Source organism: Talpa occidentalis, unplaced genomic scaffold (genome assembly GCF_014898055.3).
Source record: "Talpa occidentalis isolate TD23 unplaced genomic scaffold, MPIMG_talOcc4v2.1 talOcc4.14, whole genome shotgun sequence".
NCBI classification, from domain to species: Eukaryota; Metazoa; Chordata; class Mammalia; order Eulipotyphla; family Talpidae; genus Talpa; species Talpa occidentalis.
Window position 1 is genome coordinate 62,855,496 of NW_023601433.1, and position 25,707 is coordinate 62,881,202.

General features: G+C 37.2%; 2 protein-coding genes across 5 annotated transcripts; both read left to right on the top strand.

Moving 5' to 3' along the window:
* The first annotated feature begins 307 nt into the window (after window positions 1–307).
* On the top strand, window positions 308–24,737 carry HSPA14 (heat shock protein family A (Hsp70) member 14). The gene is made up of 14 exons (XM_037510649.2): window positions 308–472; window positions 1,851–1,931; window positions 2,006–2,088; window positions 10,134–10,182; window positions 10,316–10,421; window positions 11,165–11,255; window positions 12,170–12,274; window positions 14,009–14,170; window positions 15,399–15,554; window positions 17,465–17,567; window positions 19,320–19,532; window positions 20,558–20,731; window positions 23,712–23,782; window positions 24,520–24,737. Exons 1-14 carry the CDS (start codon window positions 416–418, stop codon window positions 24,596–24,598), a joined length of 1,530 nt encoding a protein of 509 aa, XP_037366546.1. The 5' UTR covers window positions 308–415; the 3' UTR covers window positions 24,599–24,737.
* MSANTD7 (Myb/SANT DNA binding domain containing 7) lies at window positions 2,049–9,788 on the top strand. 4 transcript variants are annotated; one of them, XM_037510645.2, is made up of 4 exons: window positions 2,059–2,088; window positions 3,555–3,663; window positions 4,322–4,810; window positions 5,318–9,788. In XM_037510645.2, the coding sequence occupies exons 2-4, from the start codon at window positions 3,627–3,629 to the stop codon at window positions 5,839–5,841; spliced, it is 1,050 nt and encodes a 349-aa protein (XP_037366542.1). In that variant the 5' UTR covers window positions 2,059–2,088; window positions 3,555–3,626; the 3' UTR covers window positions 5,842–9,788. The 4 variants fall into 4 exon arrangements, with proteins under 4 accessions (XP_037366539.1, XP_037366542.1, XP_037366541.1 ...); XM_037510644.2 differs by having other exon boundaries at window positions 2,060–2,088; window positions 3,552–3,663; XM_037510642.2 differs by lacking the exon at window positions 3,555–3,663 and having other exon boundaries at window positions 2,049–2,088; window positions 4,053–4,810.
* Window positions 24,738–25,707: the final 970 nt, after the last annotated feature.

A 25,707-nucleotide genomic window follows, 5' to 3' on the forward strand; every position in this document is an offset into this window, starting at 1 on the left:
AGGAATCAGCAAAGTCAAGCTGGTGACAGGAAAAAATATCTGCCGGGAGTTGCTAGGGCAAATGACGCACAAACAACTCAGAATTTTCATTGGCTCGCAAGACCGGGCCTAGATGGGCGGGGCATAGGAGCCATTTCCCCGCCCTCCCCGGCTGGCGCGTGCGCGCTGCTGCCCACAGCGTGACTTTCCAGAGGGGCGGGAGCGACGCCCTCAAACCATTCGCCAACTTCTCGAGAGGGAAGGCGGGACCTTCCCCCTAATTGGCGGCCAAGCGGGAGGCCGCGGCGAATGGACCGGACGCAGTGGGCGGGCGCGAACGTGAAGTCTCCGCGGTGCCTGATGGGGCTGTTCCGAGGCCGGGAGCTGTCGCTGCGGGCGCGCCACACGTCACTGCTGCTGCCGCGTCTGCCGCCTCATGGCGGCCATCGGAGTTCACCTGGGCTGCACATCAGCCTGTGTGGCCGTCTATAAGGTGAGGACTGTATGGGAGCTGGACTACGGGGCTTAATGCCGGCCACCCTGTTCTCTGGGTGCGGGGCTAGGTTACTTACGGGGGGTTGAGAGTGTGTCGTTGGCCTCGGAACGTCTCGCACGGAGGCGTTACACCGGGGAAGCTTCCAGGCGAAGGACCGGCGGACCGGCTCAGGGCCGGACCACGCAGGCGCGCGGGGCCGAGGAAAGTTAAGGCCACTGGCGTCCCGGGCGGAGGGGGTGGGGGGCGGTCTCGGGGACGTGAGGGTCCGAGGTGGACGCGGGCGGCTCTGGGATGTGGAAAGGCGCGGGAGCTTGGAGAGGCGCGCTTCCGGGGGCGTAGTGGCTGCGGGACGCCCGCAGGGTCTCGGGTAAGTGAAGGACGCGGGAGTCAGGCAGGGGGGCGGCTCCCGAGACGTCGCGGCTGCAAGATGCCGGGAGGGGGGCCTGAAAGTCTGGGGCCCGGAGGTCTCAGGACGTCTGCCGGGAAGGGGAGGGGTGGCCGCTGTCTGGAACCCAAGCTGCTGATGCCGCGAAATGAGTTAACGTTGCGAGCGTGCTCTGTACTGCCTTGGCCTTTCTGAAAATGAGGTCTTGACAAGGCGTTGTGGCCTTCCTCTCGTCTGGGGAGAGGTGGAAGGAACGGTAATAATGAACTCCCCTGGTACCAGTCTCACGTTTGAATGTCAAGTGATTTCAAGTGATTTTATTTTGTTTTATTTTATTGAGATTTTTGTTTTTCTTACTATTTTTTATATTAATTTTTTAAATTTTTTTTACAGCACTGTTCATTTTTAAACAATATTTGCTTCCCCTCACCCCCTCAGGTGTAGTCCCCATAGTTTCCTTCACCAATGCACCCTCACCTCAGTCCCCTGTGCTCCTCCCTCCCTCCCTCTCTGATCCATCTCCCGCCTCCTCCCCTGCAGGATGTCTCTGATTTATAATCATCTGTTTTTGCTTTGTTGTGTTTTGTGCTGTTATTATTTTTTTTTTCACTGATTTCAAGTGATTTTTAAAAGACTAGTCCTACTGCTTCATTTGAAGAAAAGGATAGAAAGTTGTAGTAGTAAAGGAAGGAAGGGGATGTAGTAAATAGAACTTGTTAATTTATATGTTGTAGATTGTTACTAAGTTTGATCCGTTTATTGTCTGCGGAGCAGACCGAAAATGAGGCCTGTCTTTGTGGAATGTAGGCTTTCTGTAAAAGTCTCGAAAATGAACAGTGCTGATTAAAGCTACAAGTTAAAAATACTGAATAAAGCAATTTTTCTTTCCACATATTTGGAAAATTAACACCAGCCTGCATATTTCTGAATGTGGCTAATGAGACTGTGTATTTCATTTCAAAAGCACTAATATAGTATATTTTTCTCCAGGATGGCCGGGCTGATGTGGTTGCAAATGATGCAGGTGACAGAGTTACTCCAGCTGTTGTTGCTTACTCGGAAAATGAAGAGGTACTAATTCTCTCGTTTTTGTATTTTGAAAGAAATAAAAAGTGCATGTACTGTAATATCTCATTCTTTTTCAGGTTGTTGGATTGGCAGCAAAACAAAGTAGAATAAGAAATATTTCAAATACAGTGATGAAAGTAAAGCAGATCCTTGGCAGAAGGTATGGAATAAAATATTTTTATATAAAGTATAAAAAGATTGCTTTTATGTGTAGTAGTAAAAATTGCATAGGCTTAAGCATAAGGTAAAATGAAACTAGAAACTGTTTTGTTGTATTAATGACTGAGCCATTTCAGAATGTACTCCAGTATACTATTTCTTTGGAATATTTGTGTTGAATCTTCTCAAGAAAGGGGTTTACTCACATAGCTGTTCATGCTAACATTTTGTTAGTATTGATAAATGCCAACGTTCATTTACTTTTGATAATTTGTGTCATTCAGAGGCAATCAATTGGACTTTGCATGTTTTTATATTTCTTTGCACTGTCGTTGACTTTTACAAAATTAATTATAATTGGTCATAATTTATGTAGGAGCTACTGATTTTTTCAAGTCCTTTTGTGACACTTTCTGGGAACTAACTTTTCCAGTTGGCTTACAAATTTAATCATTAGAGGAACACCTTAATTAATGTCTTAAGTAAGAATCATGTTAATCATCTGTTGTAACTTCAATTAAAAGATTAAAGAGGCTTCCTTGCCCAGACTTCTGTCTCTTCAAATTATAGATTACCATAGTAATTAGGGCTTTTCATTTTCACTAGCGTAATAATACTTGATATATAGTGTTTTTAAATTTTCAAAGTGCTTTCATATCTACCATTTTATTTAATACTCTGAAATACCTATAAGATTGACAGGACAGATTTGTCCCTCCCCGTGCATAAATGAAAAATTCAAGGTACCCAGAAGTTATGGTATTCTTTAGTTAGCAAGGGGGTAAGCTAGAGAGGAATTCATTTTAGGTCTTCTGATCCTAGCTCTAGGTTCTTTCTACTTTGTTCTGTTGAGCATTCATTATTTATTTTATACTTACGGATTTTTTTTTATTAGCCCTTATCTGTGTTTAGTTAAACTGAACTTAATATTCATTTTTTTCCTAATATCTATGCACTAAACCAAAAACTAGTATTTTAGAATTCAAATTTTTATGGTGATTAATGTACTTCCAAATCCATTACCTGTTGACAAAATTTAGTACTGAGCTTATTGAAAATAAATCAGTTGAAAAATTTCAAAGTGTAAACTCTGGAAAAAAGGGAATTTTAGGTAGATATAGTTGTATAAATTTTGAAGCTGGAATCATTGTAAATGGCCAGCAGAATGTTTTTAAATTAAATTTTGTATTCTAAGATAATTGTAACTTTACATACTGTTGTAAAAAATAATACAAGGAAATCCATTATATTAATAGATTTACCACTTTCTCCCAATGGTTAACATCTTGTAAAATTATAAAATAGTATAACCAGGATATTGATTTTGGTACAATCAACATATAAAACATTTCTAAAGATTTATCCCCTGGTAACCCTGTTTGTTTTATGCTACTATTTTGGGGCAGATGATCGGAGTAATGATGTGGTTGTTTTCTACCATATTACACAAAAACTTTGTATTAGCAGGAACAACTTAAGCTCACTTTTCTGGCCCTGAACTGGTACCTTTTAATAAAGGAGTGCAATGGTGACAGTCAGATGGGTAACCTAGCCACCACATGCTGCTTAGGCCAAGGTTAGTAAAATATGAACTCCCTTGAGACATAATAATACACTGTGGTCCTGCTAGCACTTCTCCAGAGTGAGCTGCTTCATGGTCCAGGTATTTCCTCCTATGATCTGTCTGCTTTTAAAGAAACATTTTACAGATACACAGTTGTGCCAGGTCTCAGCTTTGGAAGCATTCTGCCCTTTGTGGAGGAGCCAGTCCTCTTGTTACCAACCCAGTATGGCCCTCTGTAGCCCCTTGTCCAGTATCCATACCGGGCCAAATTCCAGAGTGGGGCTTTCTCAGATTTGACATCCTGCCTGTTTGTGACCTACTTACAGGTAGTACCACTTAACTTGCTGCCACTATTATCCTTACACCCTCCCTGTAACTCTCATTCCCCTATGGCCTTCCAGCCAGAAATGCGGTCCTTGGACCTGGCTTCTCAGCAATTAGCCCTTTGGACCTGACTTCTCAGCAATTAGCCCTCAAAGGGAAGAATCGGCTGGCTCCTGGAAATACACTGAGCGCACACAGAGCTTCCCCACACCTTGAGATTTGCACCTTGCTGCCCAGGAGCTTCCTTCAGCTAGTCTTCCCTCCCAGTCCACTATGGCCAGTTCCAATAGCAGTGCGGGCATCCGGTGGTCCAGACAGGAGACACGAACTCTTCTCTCCATATTAGGCGAGGCAGAGTATATTCAACGCCTCCAGACGGTGCATCATAATGCAGATGTCTATCAGGCTGTGTCCAAGCGAATGCAGCAGGAAGGTTTCCGCCGCACCGAACGTCAGTGCCGTTCCAAGTTTAAAGTTCTGAAGGCATTATATTTAAAGGCATATGTTGCCCATGCTACAAGTATGGGTGATCCTCCACACTGTCCGTTTTATGATACGTTGGATCAGCTTCTCCGAAATCAGATAGTGACTGACCCAGACAACTTAATGGAGGATGCTGCTTGGGCCAAGCACTGTGATCAAAATGTAGTGGCCTCTGATACCTCGGGGGAAGAGGGAATCAGCATTCTCAGAGCACAAAGGATTCAGGCAGCAGATCATCAGCCTGTCTTGAAAACAGTTAAGGAATCAGATGAGGAATGTCAACTGAGAATCAGTGACCAGATGCAAGAAACCAGTGACCTTGATGACTCCTGGGATGAATCCTCGGGTGCAGGTAACTCCCAAGTATGTGAAGGATTGGGGTCCCAGAGTCACTTGGTTCTAAACAGCAGGCTGTTAGGATGGTATTTTGTTCAGTATAGCCCTTGATTCTGCCACCTTTCTACCACTACCTTTTTTAAATTAATGGTAAGATAAAGGGCTCCAGGTTTTTCAAAGCTCTGACCCTAAGTATATAAGATATTACTTTTAACCTAGAAGTACTCATTAGTCCCAAGCTAATTTGGGCATTATTTATAATGAGTACTTAGGAATATGTGGATATAGAGTGGGTTGAATACTATGTGGAAAGGGGTGCAGGAGGTCAAGGGGGAGGTTTGAGAGGTAAGAATGTAACAGACCAGAATATCCAGATTAAGGAAATAAATTCTTCCCAATCCCTTGTAGAAAGAGGCCTTTCCGAGAACTACCATAATTTTGTAGTTGTCTTTCAATTCTGCTGGCTCTAAACATTCCCTTAGCAGGAATGTCCTCTTTGCAACATTGTTGCTTTGTTTTTCAGGGTGCTCTCAAGGGACCCCCAGCTACAGCAGATCCCACCACCTTTTCAGAGGTGCAATTGCTCCCTGTCAGAGCAGCCCCATGACCAGACTGGCTGTGTCCGGTGAGCCCAGTCCTTGCACCAGCACGAGCCGAAACACTCCTGGGGTGGCCTCCCCACAGCGGCCTCCAGTCTCCTCCTCCAGAGTTCCTTTTGTTTCTGGTGGGGATAGGTCTTTGACCAGTGAGCCCCCTCCAAAGTGGGCAAGGCGAAGAAGGCGGTCAGTGGCCAGGACTATTGCTGCTGAGTTGGCAGAAAACAGGAGATTGGCACGGGAACTTTCAAAGCGTGAGGAAGAAAAATTGGACAGGCTGATTGCTATTGGTGAGGAGGCCAGTGCTCAGCAAGACACTGCCAACGAGCTCCGCAGGGATGCTGTGATCGCAGTCAGACGCTTGGCGACAGCCGTGGAAGAGGCCACCGGTGCTTTTCAGCTAGGGCTTGAAAAATTGCTGCAGAGGTTAATTTCAAATACCAAAAGTTAGGAACTGATTACAAAAAAGTATATTTCCTAAACTGGTAGTAACAGTTCCATCACCTGCCTTCTGGTACCCTGACTCCTTTTCCACATCCTCAGAAAAAAAAAAAATGGATGAACCATTAATATGCCAGAGTAGTAGAAATATACACGCTAGTTTCCAAGCTAATTGAAAGAATTTTCAGAAATGTGAGAGGTGGCCTAGTAGAAAATTGATGGAGCCAAGTCCAGAGAGCTCGTTACACATGGCTTTGTCTGTGTAGTTTACCTCTCTACCAGTTTCCTCATCTGTAAAATGGGGGCTAAGTAATAACTCCTGACCTGCCTACCTCACAGGGTTGTTGTGAGGATCAAATGGCTTATAGATGTGAAAGGGTTTTAAAAAAGCACTATACACTTGTAAGTTATTAATGCATATGACTTTGGCCGAGGTAAGGCTAGGTTGAGGCACATTAGTTGACAAGATGTAGAAGTAGGCTGTATATCATTACTTCATTCCTTGAAACTTTGGAGTTTGAGATCTTTATTTTATAAATTCCTCTATAGCTCATTAGGCTAAATTAGATGCAATATGTATTTGTACCTTTATCTCTTGGATTTTCACTGCTGTGTCTGTGACATACTTGCTAGTAAATACCCTTAACAGCCAAACCATTTCCCCTCCATTTTACTAGTTCTTAGTCTCTTATCACTATAAGGATATAATTAAGAACTGACAGGGAGCCATAATTGTGTGTTATGGTTCATATTGATAGTCTTTGATATTGGCTGTTTTATAAAATATTAAATGTAAGTAAATTCTTTGCATTCCATATTATGTGGGTTCCTTTACATGCATTATGTATCTCTAAGTTTTGGTTTCCATTTGAACATCATGGAAACAATTTAGGTATCACTTGGGACTAAGCTTTTAGTTAATTTCATGTTTTTTTGTTAGCCTTTTTTTCTGTCAAGTATATTACATAAAGCAAGTCCTGGGGAACTTTCCAAAGACATTTTTCAAGTGGTATAGACAAAAGTTGACCTAGTTAATGGCGCAAATGGTGTAGCAGTTGAGGGTGTTGTGTATTAAGACGGCCTGTAATAAATAACTCCTAACAAGCCCTCAACAAATACATCACCTTTTAACCTCAAAACACACATACTTCCTTTGGGAGATAATGAAGGTATTGAGCCATACTTCCAATTTACTGTAGAACAGAAACCTTTATTAATCTCCATTAAACTTAAAGCTTTTATTGGTTTACTTAGTACTTCCAGAAAATACGGTTAGAACTCTCGGAATTTAAAAGTTTCCTCCACACTAGAGGCTAGGGGGAAATCAAAGAGCTTGGGAGAGGTTTTGTTTTACATGTAGGCCTGAGTACTTCCCTAAATACAGGAAAAATGGTCAAAACAGCAATGATAACATCTGAAACCATGAGTAGATGGCAAGCAAGCAAGCAACTGGTGAATGGGGGACTGAGTCAGCTAAAGAGGTAGAATATATTGGAATCTAGCTAAAACTTCTGGGTCCTAATCCTGTCATAGTTTGTCCCATTGGGCAAACGTTTGCCCTTTTTGTGCCTCTTTAAAATGAGGGATTTGTAATAGATGATTTTTCTAGTACCTTTCAGTTCTAAAAAAATTCTATGATAAGTAGCCTAACAAATGGCAAAATAAAAATGAAATTGTAATTGAAATATGTTCAGTTATAACAGCATTTTAGTGTACATTTGAAATATTGATAGCAATTATAGGGACATGCTCTAGGTTTTAATATACTCAAGGACTTTCGAGTACCACATCAGATGATATAGTCCTTCCTTTAAAGAAACATGTTATGGTATTGAAATAGATAGTACATACACATTTTCTCAATTTTTCTAGACCATGATATGGAAGGATTTGTGTCAGTTATAACTGGATAACACTAATAGATAAGTTAGACTTTCTGGAAAAGCAAGGAAGTACTTGGAGAATTAGGCCTGTGCTTTATTAATCTATTAACGGTAGCAAAGTATGTACTCAAGGATTTACTTGAGGTAAAAAGTGCTAAATTATAAAAGTGGAATTAAAATGGAGGCAGTAGTGTGAAAATCTAGTGGATGAAATAAGCTTAATGTGGGACAAAAGCTAAAGGAAAATATTTGGAAGAAAGTAACACAAATTGGTTAAAATACTAAGAGAAGGAAAGTTGCAGTAAGGGGAGATTATGTGGAACACCAACCTAGGAATCCTTCCTAAGCTCTTAGCCCCACCATTACTACCTGTCCATCCTTAGCAAGGTCATTTCACCATTCTGCAGCTCAGGTTCCTAGAAAATGGAAAACTAATAACTGTCCAGTACCTCACAGGAATGCTGTGAGGGTCAAAACCAATGAATAAAAATACTTTCAGGACTAGAATGCACTATCCTGTGACAATAGTAAAGAAGATTCTATAGCACATTAGTGTCTATATGTGCCCTGACTTTGGACTGCAAAATTCATTTAACAAAGGAAGAGGAAGAGCGATGACCTTGCTGGGAAAGGTGGTGAGGCGATGGTAGGATGTATGTGCTGCCTCCTGAAGACAGTCATGTAAATGAGGTGCTGTGTGTATCACCCTCCCACCACTCTGTTTTTCTGTTAAGTAATTGGATCCTGGTGTGGACAAATAAAGCTTTTACTTGTATGTAGTTGTGGGTCAGTCCCCTGTTTTCTGGCGTTACCGTGATCATTTCTCATCACCATCCTCTGCTGTGTGCTCCTCTGCTAGCTAATCTTCAGTGTCTTGCATATATATGACCCTAAAAGCTACCTGTGTTTCCTTCCTCACATGAGAAAGGCCCTCTTTACATGACAGTTGAGAAATTTTCCATATCTAAGAGTTCTATTAATCCCATAAAATATCCTTTCCTGGCAAATTATTTTGTTTGAGTGATAGATGACCTTTACATAGGATAAATTACCCTGGTTGGCTTAAATTCTGTTCTCAACAGAACCATTAAGTGTCATCCTGAAATTGTAATATTAGTGTAAAAAATTATGGGCACAATTCATCTTTGTTTCTTAACCCTTAAAATAATTGCCCAGGGTGTCTATATATTAGATTTAGAAAAAGAGGGTTTAGTGAAAAGGATATTGAAAGACCTGAATTCCAGTCAACTTTGTGGTCCTTAGTCATGTGACTTCAGACAAGCTAATTACCTGTTTCCTATCAATTTGTAAGTGCTAACTGCTAGTATTCCAGACAGTTTTAAGCTGAATTAATCCATTTTAACCTCCTTTTGTCTTCCTCTTATTCATACAGGTTGCAGTCTCAAATGTTTAGTAATCCTTCAATCATTAGCCTGTAATTTTCAGTCTTGTTGAACATTTAAGACTGGTCTGTAAACAGAATTGTCACAGCTCCCTTAGAAAAGGGCTTACTAGAAGTCTAATTCATCTTAATTGCTAGGTGAAATTGAGTCAAGGATCAAGGACTCCTATCTGTTCAAGGTGCAGAAGTGCTTTAGTCATTTGCCATCTTAGTGCCAGGCAGTGGTACAGTGTAAATAAGCCTGGTAGAGATGACTTCGAATCAAGTACTGTCAATACCCCTTATTATTTTCTCCCTATAAACCTGTTAAACCTAAATTAATACCTGTCAAACTAACCCCACTTAGGCATTGTGAAGACCAAATGAGGTAATAAATGTGAAAACATTTTGTAGTTTGCATAAATTGGTATTACTATTTTGAGCAACAAAACTCATTTTAATTTTTTCATTGCCGTGCACAATTATTTAATATCTATTATGTACAGGACATTATATATATATATCTATATATATACTATAGTACTCTGTACCTTTCTGTATGTAACATTCATGCTTTTGCTCAATGTTTCGGGTTTGAATGTTAATTCATGTTCAGAAACCAAGCAACAAGTGTGGTGTTAGGCACTCTGATTTGCCCTGACTTTGCAATCTTACATCCTTTTGTCCTTTTCCTCTCAGTGGTTGGGTCTTCAGAATCAGATGTGAAAGTATATGACATAAACGTTGATATTATGAAAAAGCACCCCCAAATGTATAACATCTGTTAATAGCAGCAGGATCAGAACAAGTAAGAGCTATTTACCGTGAAATGCAAAGATTAACAATAAGAGAATTGCTATAACCTTTGTAAATAGTCCATTTAATTCTGTTGTCTGATATTTGAAATTTTTTTTAATAATAAGCAATTTTAAAAACATTTTCATATTTTTTGCTGGTATTGAAAAATATAATCTCTTTTAAGCCTTATATATTAACAATATTAATTTTAATACTTAATTATTTTGTCTTTATGGACAGCTCTGATGATCCACAAGCTCAGAAATACATCGCGGAAAGTAAATGTTTAGTGAGTATAATACTATCATTACTTCCCTATTATACAGAGTAACTAGTAAGGTCATAATTTATAATATTGATTTGGAACTTTGCATTTTTATTAAAATTATTTCTTGTTTAAGACACTTATAATTTCTTTATAGGTCATTGAAAAAAATGGGAAATTACGATATGAAATAGATACTGGAGAAGAAACAAAATTTGTTAATCCAGAAGATGTTGCCAGACTGATATTTAGCAAAATGAAAGGTACTGAACAAAAAGAGAAGATCTTTTAAAAGTTCCTCTTAAAAAAAAGAGTTAGAGGTATTTTTTGATTTGGGGAAAATTGGAGTGAGCAGGTTAGCAGTAAGGAGATCTAAACTCTAGACCTGATTGGGCCTCTCCTTGCCTATGTGACCTTGGTTAAATGACTTACCTTCTCTGACTTCAGTTTCCCTAGGAGTAATTCAGATAGACTGGGCCAGGTTAGCATATTGAAAAATTCTATAAGTTGCCAAGCTTGGTGAATAGTGAGAATTATACCTCTCTCGGCAAGGCTGACATTGCACTCCCAACAGTCATTAGGCAAAGCTGAGTGACTTTCTGTGGAACAATTGGGGAAATTGTGAAGTAGATTATTTTAAATTTTACTTGAGCTCTGGAATTATGTTTAAATTTGCAAGAAGGAAGACAGCCCTTTAATATGTAGAACTAACATGCTATTATGTCTTCACATTGATGCATTAGAAATTCATTCTAAATTGGGAGATGGTAGAAACTTTGAAGCCTAGTTCCCGGTCCACAAATGATATACAGAACCACAAAAGGTAGTAGTAGTACATGATTTAAAAGACCAAGCAAAGAAAATCAGTAGAGGTGGGAGAAGGGGCAATCAATTGAATTAGAAAATCTTGATAGTGAGAAAAACTTTGGCACAAATTAATAAACCTCAGAAAGTCATGAAATATTTTTGTATTATCAGAATTTATTTATTTATTTTTTATATATAGAAACAGCACATTCTGTCTTGGGCTCAGATGCAAATGATGTTGTTATTACTGTTCCATTTGATTTTGGGGAAAAGCAGAAAAATTCTCTTGGGTAAGTATAATATGGACTTTATCTATGCTTAGTTATAGGAAATACAAATTTCACAATATCACTATAGTAGAAGATCAAATTTTATCTGAAAATACCTTATACAATAAAATTATTTGTAAATACAATGTGTATATTTATATAGGTAGATAGTATGCTAAAAAACGTGGTGTAATGATCATTAATATTTCCTATCTTTTATGAAATGCCAAAAGAACATAATAGTAGATGTAGTTTCATAGCTTTTTTGATTGGAAATGTTTTTAATTATCAGGTAAAGTTTATATTTATGGATCAGTTTGTCCTAGTTTCATGTAACTAGCATTTATGTGGGAATTATATAAAAATACGGAATTTTAGAAAATATTTGCAATTATTTTTTCTTTCTCCTTAGACATAAACATCTAAACAGAAAGTTGCGTTTAGTTTTTACACACCACTAGGTAAATTTAATTGGTGAGCATGCATACTTTTGCATATAGAGTTTTCTATGGGACTTTGGGAAACATCTAAATTACTTCTGGGGTAGAGAGTTGCTTTATTTATTTGACTTTATAGAATGTCAAAGACTGATCCTATATGAAAGAAATTGGAAAAGTTTAAAGGTGTTACAGATTTGTGTTAATCTCTTTCTAAATTTGTAAGCATGGACTTTTTGAGAGCTTTCTTTTCCTTATTCAATATAAACATGTTTTATTTTTGTAAAAAAAAAGACTTATTATTTTAGACAGAAAATGATCTACTTCTATACTTATTTCCATTTCTGTGTTCTATTATCTTGCTTCTAAAGATCACTAACCTTCATGTTTTACTTGCAAAGTATTATGTGCTATTGATTAAAATCTTGAGCAGAGCATTTCTAAAAACACAGATTTGAACTTGTAATATTAAATTCATCAAAAGCAAATTGTCCACAGGGAAGCTGCCAGAGCTGCTGGGTTTAATGTTTTGCGGCTAATCCATGAACCATCTGCAGCTCTTCTGGCTTATGGAATTGGGCAAGACTCTCCCACTGGAAAAAGGTAAAAACCATGTTTGCAGCTTCAAGTTCTTCACTGCAGAAAAAAATTTAGATTATAGCAACTGTGTCAATAGGGATTGTTCTGTAATGCATTGATTCCAAGCCTTTATGGATGAAAAGACATCAAAACTCTTACCTAGAGTTTTTAAATAGATGAGAAAGATGTCCTAGGAAATCAGAGAAAGGGCATAACAGAGGGAAGAGTGAACTTTTCTGGCCTTTGTTACCCAAATTTTTTTCTCTTCGGATAAAGACTTGAAATTTTTAAGTTCAACCAAGTTTTGTTTTTTTTTTTTAAGTTCAGCCAAGTTTTAACTCAAATAAATACACTGTTAATTTTACTACCAATTCCAGTTATTAAACATGTTTAGAAATAGTGAGTACTTTTATATGTATTTGTCTTGGTAGGAGATGGGGTAAAATCTAGCATGGAAATTTTAAGACTTCTTTTGTATGAAATAGTATGACAAACTCCTAATTTACTCACCAAATTTGCCTAATAGGCCTGGCATATAGTGCAACTATGGGGGAAATTAATTCAGACCTGACATCATGCAACTTTAGAGAAATTAGTTCAGATATGTTAATTTTCCCTGATTATTTTACTTCTCATATTTCACAGAATCTAGGATATGTATATCACTGGGAAATTATTTTTAAACTAACTAGATAAATGTAGGATATCAGAAATTATGAACTTTGATACACGGGAAATTAACTTCCAGTTTGTGCAGAATGTGTTCTGTTTTTGCAGAATGTAACATTGCAATAATGACTTGAATAACATTAACACAAAATTTCTTTATTTGATTCTTTTATAATTTGGTGGGGATTTTTACTGATGTTGTTATGTTTATTTGTTTTTTGCATAGAAGAACTGGAGTGTAGGCCAGAGATGTAGGGAGTGAGAGGATTCACCAGAGACAGAGTGCGGAGCAGAACAGGTAGATTTACTGAAATGTACTGATAAAGGGAGTACTGGTGAGACAGGAGAGGTCTACTGTGCCATATGCAAGTTAGTTCCCTGGCCAGGGATAGAACTCAGGCGGTAGCACTGATAGTGCTGAGACCACTAGGCCACCAGGGAGGTCCGCTTATAATTTGTTATAATTACAGTCTCTATTTCGAAAAATTAATGTTCTGAACTCCATTTGCCTAGAAGAATACAGTTTTACCAGCACAATGAAGCAAAAAAGAATTTTGACTTAGAATTAGAAGATCTGAGTTCTAGATTTGATTTATCACTGAGTCATGACTTGGTTATTTGTGTGAGAGATTTTCAGTTTTTTAATTTGTGATTTACAATGGTTAAAATAAGTGACTTCTAATGCCCAAGCAGGCTTTAAAATGTAATTCTTTCGGACCTCCCCGGTGGCACAGCGGTTGAGCGCTGGGTTGCGAAGCTGCCTGCAGTCTCTGCAGCGCTGGTTCGATTCCCGGCTGCTCCCCGGCCACCAGAGGAGGGTCCCACATGGCGTGCAGACCTCTCCTGCTGCCTGCTGCTCCCCTCAGCAGTGTACTTTGGTCTTTCTGCCTGCTCTGCTCCCCGCTCTGGCTCTGGTGAATTCTCTCACCCTCCCACGCTTCTGACTGTACCCAGTGCTTGTATGAATAAATAAATAAATCTTAAAAAAAAATATATATATATATATATAATATACAAAAAAAATAAATAAAATAAATTAAAAAAAATAAAATGTAATTCTTTCATAATTCATGCTCTCTTTCTTTTCAGCAATATTTTGGTGTTTAAACTTGGAGGAACATCCTTATCTATAAGTGTCATAGAGGTTAACAGTGGAATATATCGAGTTCTTTCAACAAATACTGATGACAACATTGGAGGTATACATTTCACAGAAACCTTAGCACAGTATCTAGCTTCTGAGTTTCAGAGGTGGGTATTAATGGGCTTGATGATATATCTTAATTGAATTTCTCTTCAAGTTTCTTTATTCCTGATTTATTTTAAATTGCTGTGCTTCAGAGGCTCGGAGGAGGATGTTTTTTCATTGAATTGCCTGTATTTGTCTATAGAATTAAAATGGCATGTCTAGGGGAAACAGAAGCCAAACAGTTGAGGGGAAACAGAAGCCAAATTGCCCAGCAATGTGCTTGGGTTTGTATTTAGTGTGAGGGGCCGCCAGAAATTGAACTGTGTGAATTTGAATCATTGTTTTAATTCTTCATGTGCTATTCTTATGTCTACATAAGGGACACACTGAGAACTCACTAACTTCTGAACTGTTTTTAATAGTTTATATCTGATGGAGATTACATTGTGTTATAGTCACCTTCCAGTGACTTAATGTTTTATATAGTGTTCATTTAATTACTGATCTGCCTATCATGGGAATACTGTAGTATTTTGGTGGAAATGATTCTAATCCTATTTGGGACATCAAAGTCAAATATATAAAGGTTATATTTTGCACATTGCTACTCTAAAAAAATAAGGTAGCTTCAGGAGTATTTTTATCAATTTGATTAAACTGACTGGCTAAAAGTCTTGAAAAATTATTTATTTGTTTAATAAATACCTATACTTTTTTGTTATAAATGTGTTCCAACTCAAGGTGTAGAGCATTGTTCATTTTACTACAAGTCCAGTTATTAAACATCTTTAGAAACTGAGCTGTTGATCACTACTTAGAGTGAGTTTTAAAAATTAGCTATTTTGGCGATATTTTGTTCAATTTCTTTGGAGAAGCAATATATTTTTTTTAATGCTGGACAGAAATTTTATGCTATTAAGCAATGAGTGTGCTATGATTGCAAAAGGTGAGATGTGAACTTTGACCCCATTACATAAATCTTCAACCTTTTCTCACCTGCAAAAAGATGACAGCTACTCTGTTTTCTTCTGTGATTGTGGTTATAAAGTTCAGCAAGCAGCTCAAAATTTTAAGTATATTAGTTATTCATTTTTCTTAAGGAAATCCTTCTTTTAATTGCAGAGACTTTTAGGAAATTTTAGAGGGTTGAAAGACACATACTAAGATCTGGTATTAATGTTGATTCATGAGATTATTGTTATCCCAATAGGGATTATCCAGATTTCTTTTATAATAAATTCTAAATAACCTAGTAATTTTTAAATTTCAAAGACTTTATTTTTAATTTAGATCTTTCAAACATGATGTGAAAGGAAATGCCCGAGCCATGATGAAATTGATGAACAGTGCTGACATTGCAAAACATTCTTTGTCAACCTTAGGAAGTGCTAATTGTTTCCTTGATTCATTATATGAAGGTCAAGATTTTGACTGCAATGTGTCCAGGTAAAAACTAAAGTTCAAAAAAATTTTTTAACAATACCTAGTGCATTCATAGTTAGGTAGAATTCTTCCATTTTGGGTGTTTTGTTTGTTCCGTAGAGTTATATTAGCTATCAGTCAGTAGGAGAGCTTTCCTATCTTTACTTCTGGGGTCCAATTTTTGCCACACTAAACTGTTCCCAAAGCAATTATATCAGTTGTGATTGCTTGCCCTGTTATTTTACAACTATAAATAGCAGTGTGTGAAAAAAGCATCCTAGATCTTTTAAAGATAGGTAAGAGAAGATTTAAAGTTAGAATTTTTAAAATTTCTCTTACAGAATTGATCTTACCCATGTAGCCCCTTATTCTAATAACTTTTTTGCTCAGGTTTAGTGTGTATAAAATTGTTTTAAATACTTAGGTGGGGCATCCCTGGTGGCCAGGGGGTTAAGTTTCAGCACTATGAAGCTATGAGCGAGTTTGATCCCTAGCCAGGTATCTAACCCTCGTGGCGCAGCAGACCTCTCCTGTCTCGCCTGCTGCTCCCCTCAGCAGTGTATTTCAGTAGATCTGCCTGTTCTTCTCCCCACTCTGTCTCTGGTGAATCTTCTCTTCCCTGCACCTCTAGCATACACCCCAGCTCTTGTATGTATAAATAAACAAATCTTTAAAAATAAATAAATATTTAAGTCTTTTATGTAACCCAAAACATTGTTTATTAATGGACTTGCATCTTTACCCAGAAAGTCCAAAGGGAAAACATTACCATATCATTTTGTGTTACATACTGCTAGCAATAATAATAACTGCCATTAGCTAACATTATTTAAACTTCCCGACAACTCGTGACTTGGAAACAAAATGAAAATTTCCACCATTGTACTAACTGCACTATTTTCTGAACACTGACTCTTTAAAAAATTTTCTCTTCATCTGATCTTTGTAGTTTAGCTTTATCTGTACTATCCATTAACATAGCCACTAGCCACTTGTGTCTATTTATATTTAAATTAATTAGAAGTAAATAATATTAAGAATTTGATTTCTCGGTGGCACTCATCAAAGTTCATGTCGCTAATACCTTACAGAAAGTTCTTTTGAGTAGCATAGCTCTAGAGAGATCAATCTATAAACCAGAAGCTTAAAAAGGTGTTGAATTGAAATCTCTTCCATGGACAGAGATTTTTAATATTGTTTCTATTTCCAGAATTCCTAACTTCGTGCTAAGTTTACCCACATACTCAGAATGTTTTGTTATTAATTAAAAAATAGAATTTATCAGTAAATAAATTATTTAATAATTTGTTACTAATAAGGAAATAATTTCTGATTTTTCATTAAGAAAATGTTGGCTCTATCACTAAGATTTCAGCTGTAAAGTTTGTTTCATTATCTAGAGATAATACAAATAAATTTAAAAATCAGTCCTCTGCATTCTGAAGTTCAGCATAAAATAGGGAGTATGTCTTTTATGAACATAGCTTTACTGAAATTATACCTGACTCAAATTTCTCAGGTAGCGCAAAAGAGCTCAACCATGTGCAACCTAGTCTCAGTCGATGAAAAAAATGAGAAATAATTTTAAAAACTCGTAAAAATTGGAAAACTTCCATTTGGATCAATGCATTTATTGTTGAGAATGCCATACTTTGTGTGTGTGTCTAGTTTTTTGATAGCTTTAAGTAGTCCACAGCAAGACTCCCCCACCTGAGTTTGATATTAAATGTCTTCAATACATTTGTAGATAAATAACTTAGGTATTCCCCTCCCCCCAGCCTTGTGGGTTTGTACTGCTGGGTATTAAATTTCCTGTTCTGGTCATAAACCTATTAAGAAAACTTGTCTCATTACGTTTTGTCTTAGCTCTTTACATATACTAAGCCTTTTCCCTGTGTCTTTCTCTTCTCTGTGTATGTGTTTGTGCTCTACAGAGCAAGATTTGAGCTTCTCTGTTCTCCGCTTTTTAATAAGTGCATAGATGCAATCAGAGAACTCTTAGTACAAAGTGGATTTTCAGCGGATGATATCAACAAGGTAATTAATACTTTCTATTTTTCTTAATTTAGGAGTGGTTTCACACTTGAAATTTAGGAAATAGAGCATTAGTACTGAAAGAATACTTACATGTGCTAGGCATTGTGCTAGGTGTTTGGGGATAAGGAGGTAGATTATGCAGAATAAGACATACAGTAAGTATAATGTAGCAAGGTAGTTGTAAGGAAGTGAATGAGTTTGGACACAGAGCTACTTGAATTGGAAGGCTCATGGTATTAGTTTGCTAGCCTAGGCAAGTCATTTAATTTCCTAAGGCTTACTTGTCTCTTCTTATTAGGAAGATGAGTAAGACTTACCTTCTAAGTATTATAACTTATTCTGTAGTATTGTTAAGTGGATTGGATGAAATATGTATGGCACAGTGAGTGACATATGTGACATAGTGTAGTCATCAGTTACTGTAGTTTTCTTCCTTTATTAACTGGTCTCTAAGCCCTAACTTTTAGGTCTCATAAGTGAATCAGTTCTCAATTGCTTGAATTAAAGTTGAACACATCCTTAGGATTAAAAACTTTGTTAAATATTCACTCCAGATACTCCTAAACTATAGACACTTAAGAACTTAAAATGTGGAGTATCTCTTTAGTTTGTTGACTTAGCTACAATAACAATGGCCCATATCAAGGTGATTTTCTGCAGTAAACATTTTTCTCATCTTTGATACACGTTGGAAGTTGGGTGTAGGTCAACTGCTATGATTCTTTTCTACATGTTTCTCATTCAGAGAGCCGGGTTAGAGTAGTAGTAATATGGGAAATACAGTTCTAGCAGAGGGAAAAGTGGGAGGGAACAGAACATGCTTCAGCTTGGATTTGGTGTGCTTTAGACTACTCACATTTCATTTAGCCGAAGCTGAAGATTCGGGCCAGACCTGACAATAGGACATGGAAATCTACTCCTACAGAGAAGGGTTGCAAAGTCAGAACTAATGGAAATGGGCGGAGATGTATAATCCTCTTAAAGGGAAGAGGGAGGGAAAGCCGGCTTTATATGCATTAAAACACTTAATCCTCACTGTAGCACCAGAAGCTATATACTATTTCCATTTTCTGGTGAGGAAATTAAGAGATTTTGAAGAGGTTAAGTACTGTTTGAAGGCTGGCGTGTAGGTAAGGAAGCTAGGACTAGAACTCAGGCAGTCTGCCTTGGTAACCCACACTTTAATTCTCACGAGCCCATTGCCTTTTTCTAGAATTTGAAGTCTATTCTCAGTTTTTTTGTTTCCTATGGTCCTGTAGGGACTCATGAATGGAAGCCCCTTTGGCTATCAGTTAGGGGCCCATTCCTCAGGTGACAAGTTGGGGCACTAGATGTGGACAAGCTTATAAAGGAGTTTCATATGAATTTCTTCAGTGATAACAGATTAATTAAATGGTACCAGAAACTTAAGGTGCTGTTTTGTAAAATATCTTTTTTTCCTCAAGAAAATAGTTGTTCTTAATTGGTTCATTCATCATGAAGACAAGAGTCTCTTTTTTCACAAAGGGAGAATGAGATTATTTTGTCACAAACGTGCTATAATATTTATGTAGAACATTATAATGTATTAATTGAAATGAATATTTGTGGTTAATACTTGTGTGTCATTTTATATGGTATGTATAACATAAAATAATGTTAAAATAGGCATTTTTTATTTTACCATTTTCATGTGATAAAGATAGCCTAGCCTATTACATTGAATAATGAGGAACAAAAAATGAAAAATGGAAAATTAATTTTATTTTCTAGGTTGTCCTTTGTGGAGGGTCTTCTCGAATTCCAAGACTACAGCAACTGATAAAAGATCTTTTCCCAGCTGTTGAGCTTCTAAATTCCATTCCTCCTGATGAGGTTATCCCTATTGGTGCTGCTATAGAAGCAGGAATTCTTATTGGGAAAGAAAGCCTTTCAGTGGAAGACTCTCTTAAGATAGAGTGTTCAGCCAAAGATATATTAGTTAAGGTATGTTTAGCTTTACTTTTTCATGAAAGTGTAATAGGGTGGTCCCCAAGAAAGGGGAAGGCCCCTCTCCCTGCCCTGTAACATAAGTACTTCAAGTTTATTGTCATAAATTTTCAACATATCATGTTTTCATAATAAAATTTTGTATACTAGTAAAAATATTTAAATTTATAGTTTTACTCCTTTTTAAAAAGATTTATTTTATTTATTTAGGCATACAAGAACTGGGGTGTAGGCCAGAGGTGGGGGTGGGGTGAGAAGATTCACCAGAGACAGAATGGGGAGCACAACAGGCAAATCTACTGAAATACACTGCTGAGAGGAGCATCTGGCAAGACAGGAGAGGTCTGCTGTGCCATGTGGGTAGCTCCCTGGCCGGGGATCAAACTCATGCTGCAGTGGCTGGTTATAGCTTGATATTGCTGAGACTTAACCCCTGTGCCACCAGGGAGGCCCTATATTTTTACTCTTTTTTAAAGAATATTTATACATACAAGAACTGTGGTGAAAGCCAGAGGTATGGGGGGTAAGAGGATTCACCAGAGAGAGTGGGGAGCAGAACAGGCAGAGGTACTGAAATTCACTGCTGAGGGGAGCAGTGGGTCAGTCAGGAGGTCTGCTGGGCCATGTGGGTTGCTCCCTGGTCAGAAGAGGATTAAACTTGGGCTGTAATAGCTGGCAGTATCTTGATAGAGCTGCCCTTAACCCCTGCGCCACCAAGGAGGCCCCTATAATTTTACTTTTAATGAATTTTTTATATTCCTGTGTTTAATACTTAGCTAACATGTTAATTTCTCAATACTATGTAATTTTAATCCTTAATTTCTAATACAGATAGGTATGTGTTTCAGGTTTTTTTTTAAAATAAAGTGGTTGGTACTAAGAATCAGTTCTATTTTCTTCTCTTGGCTTTTGTATAGTTTTTAGATTATCAGCAAGGAATATATATTGCATTTATAATAGTGATTTAAAGTGATTTTTTTTTAATTATAAAGATAAGTGCATGTTATTTTCTTCCTTATTAGGGAGTGGATGAATCAGGAGCCAACAGTTTCACAGTACTATTTCCATCAGGGACTCCTTTGCCAGCTCGAAGACAACACACATTACAAGCCCCTGGAAGTATATCATCAGTATGCCTTGAACTCTATGAGTCTGAGGGGGAAAACTCTGCAAAAGAGGAAAATAAATTTGCACAGGTAAATACATGAAATGAAACAATGTGTTAGTCACATGAAACTAGTTAGCTTGTTTTCTGAATTAGATTATCTTAATTTCAATAAAGATGTATATAGGGTACTTAATACATTTTTAGGAATGGATTACTTCTACTTACTCATTTTTGAAAGAGAGAATAAATAGGTGATTTTAATTTGAAAGAGCTGTAGGAAAATAGGAACAAAAGATAATTTGTCTTTATATTGTTTCTGTTTGTGCTTTTAACATTCTTCGTAATAAGGTAAGTGACAGGAGAAATTACAGAATTTTGTTTGTCAAATGCCAGGTGTACATACAGGCTCATGGTAGTAAAGACATTATTGTCTTAGTCGAGCTAAGATTTCTCCTCAGGTTGTTTTTCATTTGCAGACCAATATTCTTGCCATTATACCATTCTGCCTCTGTTTCAGAATAACTTTGCTTTTCCATAATGTCACTTGCATATTTCACACTATGTGGTCCGCTGCATCCTTTAAAAAGAGTGAAGTGGAACCATTTTATTTGCATAGAAATATGCCCAAGAAATATACTTACTTTAAAAGGCATACACAGGACTATAGACCATTTTACAATATGATGTTATTTGTGTTTAAATAAAAAGAGAAAAGGGAGGAGAGTGGTGTTTGGGTTGATCTGTGTTTTTAGACATCCATGCATGGATACAGAAGAAATTACAAGTATTTGGGGTTTCTTTGTTTTTTGTTTTTTTTTTAAGATTTATTTATTTATGCATACAAGAGCTGGGGTACAAGCCAGAGCTGCAGGGTGGTGAGAGGATTCACCAGAGACAGAGTAGGGAACAGAGCAGACAGACTGAATGAAACACACTGCTGAGGGGAGCAGCGGGCAGGGCAGGAGAGGTCTGCTTCGCCATGTGGGTTGCTCCCTGGCCGGCCAGGGATCGAACTCATGCTGCAGAGGCTGCGGATTGCTTCATAGTGCGGTGCTTAACCCCTTGCGCCACCAGGGAGGCCAAGAAATTACAAGTATTTGAACTGTATTCAGGAAATTTAGTGAGTAGGTAGGTAGGTTTGAGGATACCAAGAGGGGTTTTCTATTTTCTGACTCTTTATGCTTAATTTTTTTTAAAGATTCATTTATTTATGCATACAAGAGCAGGGGTGTAGGCCAGAGGTGTGGGAGGGTGAGAGGATTCAGCAGAGACAGATTAGGGAACAGAACAGGCAGATCTACAGAAATACACTGCTGAGGGGAGCAGCGGGCAAGACAGGAGAAGTCTGCTGCACTATGTGGGTCACCTCCCTGGCTGCCTGGGGACTCAAACTCCTGCTGCAGTGACTGGTGATAGCTTGATAGTGCTGTCTTTAACAACCCTGCAACACCAGGGAGGCTCTATATGGAATTTTTTTTATAATTAGCACAGGATATGAGCATAAATTACTTTTGTAAAAATAAAACAAATGTAGATAACATGAAAATGTGTAGAATCTCTAGCATTATGTCTATTTTCTAATTCCAGCAAAAGAATAATGAAAATATATACATATATAATATGTCTGGGCTCCACCTCACATTTAACATCTTGGAATCTACTGAGTTAACTTAAAATTTTTAAACACTCCTCAAGATGATTCATTAAAATTATTTAACACTCCTTAAAAAACTTTTTTTTTTGGTAGAACTGGGGTGTAGGCCAGAGGTATGGGGTTGAGTGGATTCACCAGAGATAGAGTGGAAAGCAAAACAGGAGGATTTTACTGAAATACACTGCTAAGGGGAGCAGCTTTTGAGACAGGAGAGGTCTGCTGCGCCATGTGGGTTATCTCCCTGGCCTGGGATAGAACTCAGGCCATAGTGGTGATAGCAATGAGACAAATCCCTAGGCCACCAGGAGGCCTACACACTTTTTTATGCACCAGATTCTCATACTTGGGGTTAAAGATGTCAGTCTTACTGTTTCATTAGCTGAACATTTGTTACCTTTTTTCTTCACACACTATTCTGATACTGCAACTTCTATCATTGTAACCTAACTTACAGATGTCACAAGGAGGAGTTAGTCACAAAAGACTGAATTTAAAGAGGATCATTTGGAGATCCTATCAGTTCTAACCTTCTCATTTTGCATATGAGTAAATCATATGTTAGTATCTTGCCCGAGGTCGTAAAACTTAATATTGGCAAAATCTGAGTAATCAGTTCCCACTTTGGTTTATTTGTATACCTTTCTTTAGAAAACCAGGGTATTTTGTAGTAAATTTGTTAATATCTCTTACTAAAAAATTGTAATTTTTGTTTTATAAGACTTTGTCCACATGTTTAAGTACACTTTACAAGTGTACTTAAAATACTTGTACTTATAAATATGTATAGAAGATTTAACAAAAATTTACATTTTACTGGTAATGACCTAATTACCTGAAAGAATAATCTTTATTTTCTGAGACAAATAGTACTTCATAGAAACAGTCATTTAAATCTAGGACATGACATTTAAGAAGAACAAATATATTAGTTATTTTACATGCTTTCCTTCTAGAGAACACATTTTTGGTTAAGAATACCTAACTCCTCTTCTCTGAATTCCATTTAAATGATAGGAGAGGGTCTCCCCTGGTGGCTCAGGCAGTTGAGCTCAGCGCTGTGAAGCTGTCCGCAGCCTCTGCAATGCCGGTTTGATTCCCACATGGCGCGGCAGACCTCTCCTGTCTTGCCCGCTGCTCCCCTTAGCAGTGTATTTCGGTCAGTCTGCCTGTTGTGAATCCACACTCTCTCTGGTGAATCCTCTCACCCTCCCACACAGCTGGCCTATACCCCGTTCTTGTATGCATGAATAAATAAACACACAAACAAACAAATAAATGGTAGGGGAATTGAAAACTGACACATTTAAATGGTTTAATTTTGTAATAGCAAGATTTAGTCTGCTGGAATATTTGATCATCAATTCATTAATATGTTAAAATAATGAATTTTTTTGTATTATTTTTGCATAAACAGGTTGTACTCCAGGATTTAGATAAAAAAGAAAATGGATTACGTGATATATTAGCTGTTCTTACTATGAAAAGGTAAAAAATTATATTACTTCTGATGTTAAGAAAACTCTTTGAGACTAAATTTTGTTGTTCCCTTATTGATTCTCCATCCATTTTCATTCCGGGAAAATTATTATAAACTCTTTAATTATTTTGGATGTAATAAACCTTGTAATACTAATCCATGCTAATTAGTGACATAATTTTTATCAGTTTCAAACATAATTTTCTGAGGTTTATGTAATATTATTTATCTAGCAAAGGAAAAAGTTTTTTTCTCTATTATAGACATTTCTCTGGGAAATAAATTAGTAACTAAATCCAGGTATTACCAGATTTCCCTAACAATAGTTCATCCTTAGCACTGTGTTTTGCAAGTAAATCATTTCCAAATTAACATTATAAGCAACTCATTCCATCAGCCATACTTAGGAAGAATAAAGAATTCATTAGGGTGGGTTTGCCTTGACCTGGGCTTGAAAATGGCATGATGCATCTTGAACTTACATAAAGTCTTAATGGTAAGATCTATTTATCATCATTGGTTTTCAAGGAATACAACTTTTGCCTCAGTGGTGTAGAAGGAAACTTGTAGGTACCACTATCTAATCATAGCATCTGATACTAAGGAGACTGAAAAAAATGTTTATCTTAATAGTCTTCTTTGGAAAAGTTAAAACTATCTCTTGCCTATTCAGTCCTTAAATAATTTCTTAAGGACTTCTGTTTTATAAAATGAGCTTATGAATTGTTACTTTTTGTTTGTTTAGGGATGGATCTTTACATGTGACATGCACAGATCAAGAGACTGGAAAATGTGAAGCTATCACTATTGAGGTGGCATCTTAGTGTTTTAGAGAAACCATGAATTTTTTAAAACCAGAATATCAACATTATTTGGTTTTGTTTATAAGTGATGTTTATATTAAAATACTTTTTGAATGAACTTTATAATCTGTGTTTCTATTAAGCTACAATACATTAGTAAGTGTTGGAACCTTTTTGTTTTTCATTCAAGATGAAATATTAGTAGGAAATATAAGAAATTTTTTTGTTATGAAGCAATTTAGAATTAACTCAAGTTGATTGAAGGACATTTTACTAGAAATTTGGCATTGTAAAAATTTGCTTCCATGACTTCTAATTTCAATAAGTATTTTATTATTTTTTTTTAAATATTTATTTATACAAGCATTGGGGTACAGGCTAGAGGCACGGGAGGGTGAGAGAATTCACCAGGGACAGAGCAGGGACCAGGCAAAAGGACTGAAGTACACTGCTGAGGGGAGCAGCAGGCAAGACAGGAGAGGTCTGGCTTGGCCATGTGGGAATCTCCCTGGCAGGCCGGGAATAGAACCGGTGCTGCAGAGGCTGCAGCTTCACAGCACTATGCTCAACCCGCTGCCTCACCGGGGAGTCTTCAATAAGTATTTTATTCTTATTGAATAAGAGAACATTTTAAAGGTATTTGATATTAGATCTAAAAAATTGCAGAACCATATGAAAAGATGCCATTTTTGCTTTAAAAAAGTAAACTCACAAATTCAGCAATGGTGTTTGTGTGTGATACACACATAGAAAAAGTGTCAAAAGCCAGAGTTAAAAAGCTGCTTTTTGTGAAAGGACATACTAGGGGAGGCACTTTTCTTTTTATAATTTTGCTCAGTTTGAGTTTTTCCTCTAACAAACATGTTTCTTTTGCCATTAATTTTTTTTTTTTAAATAAGAGATTGCTAGCCACATTCTGTTCATCAGAGAACATTCACTAGTTCATTGAAATGTTGATGAAAACACTTGTATCTCTTAAGTTCAAATAAAAACAACCCGCTGAAGACTAATCTGCCCATGTTGAGGGGAAAGTTGAAAAGTAAGCAGTGCACAACAGACTCTAGATTTTCCAAGGAGAGGATTTTCCATTCACTTCTCATTTTGGTTCCCAGCAGACCTAAGAAGACAAA

Bases quoted from the DNA above. Each gene is read 5' to 3' on its own strand.
- MSANTD7 (XM_037510642.2), top strand. From the start codon at position 4,249: ATGGCCAGTTCCAATAGCAGTGCGGGCATCCGGTGGTCCAGACAGGAG. The intron at 4,811-5,317 runs GTAACTCCCAAG...TTTGTTTTTCAG, and splicing joins GGATGAATCCTCGGGTGCAG to GGTGCTCTCAAGGGACCCCC.
- HSPA14 (XM_037510649.2), top strand. From the start codon at position 416: ATGGCGGCCATCGGAGTTCACCTGGGCTGCACATCAGCCTGTGTGGCC. The intron at 10,422-11,164 runs GTACTGAACAAA...TTTTATATATAG, and splicing joins GATATTTAGCAAAATGAAAG to AAACAGCACATTCTGTCTTG. The intron at 14,171-15,398 runs GTGGGTATTAAT...TTTTTAATTTAG, and splicing joins CTAGCTTCTGAGTTTCAGAG to ATCTTTCAAACATGATGTGA.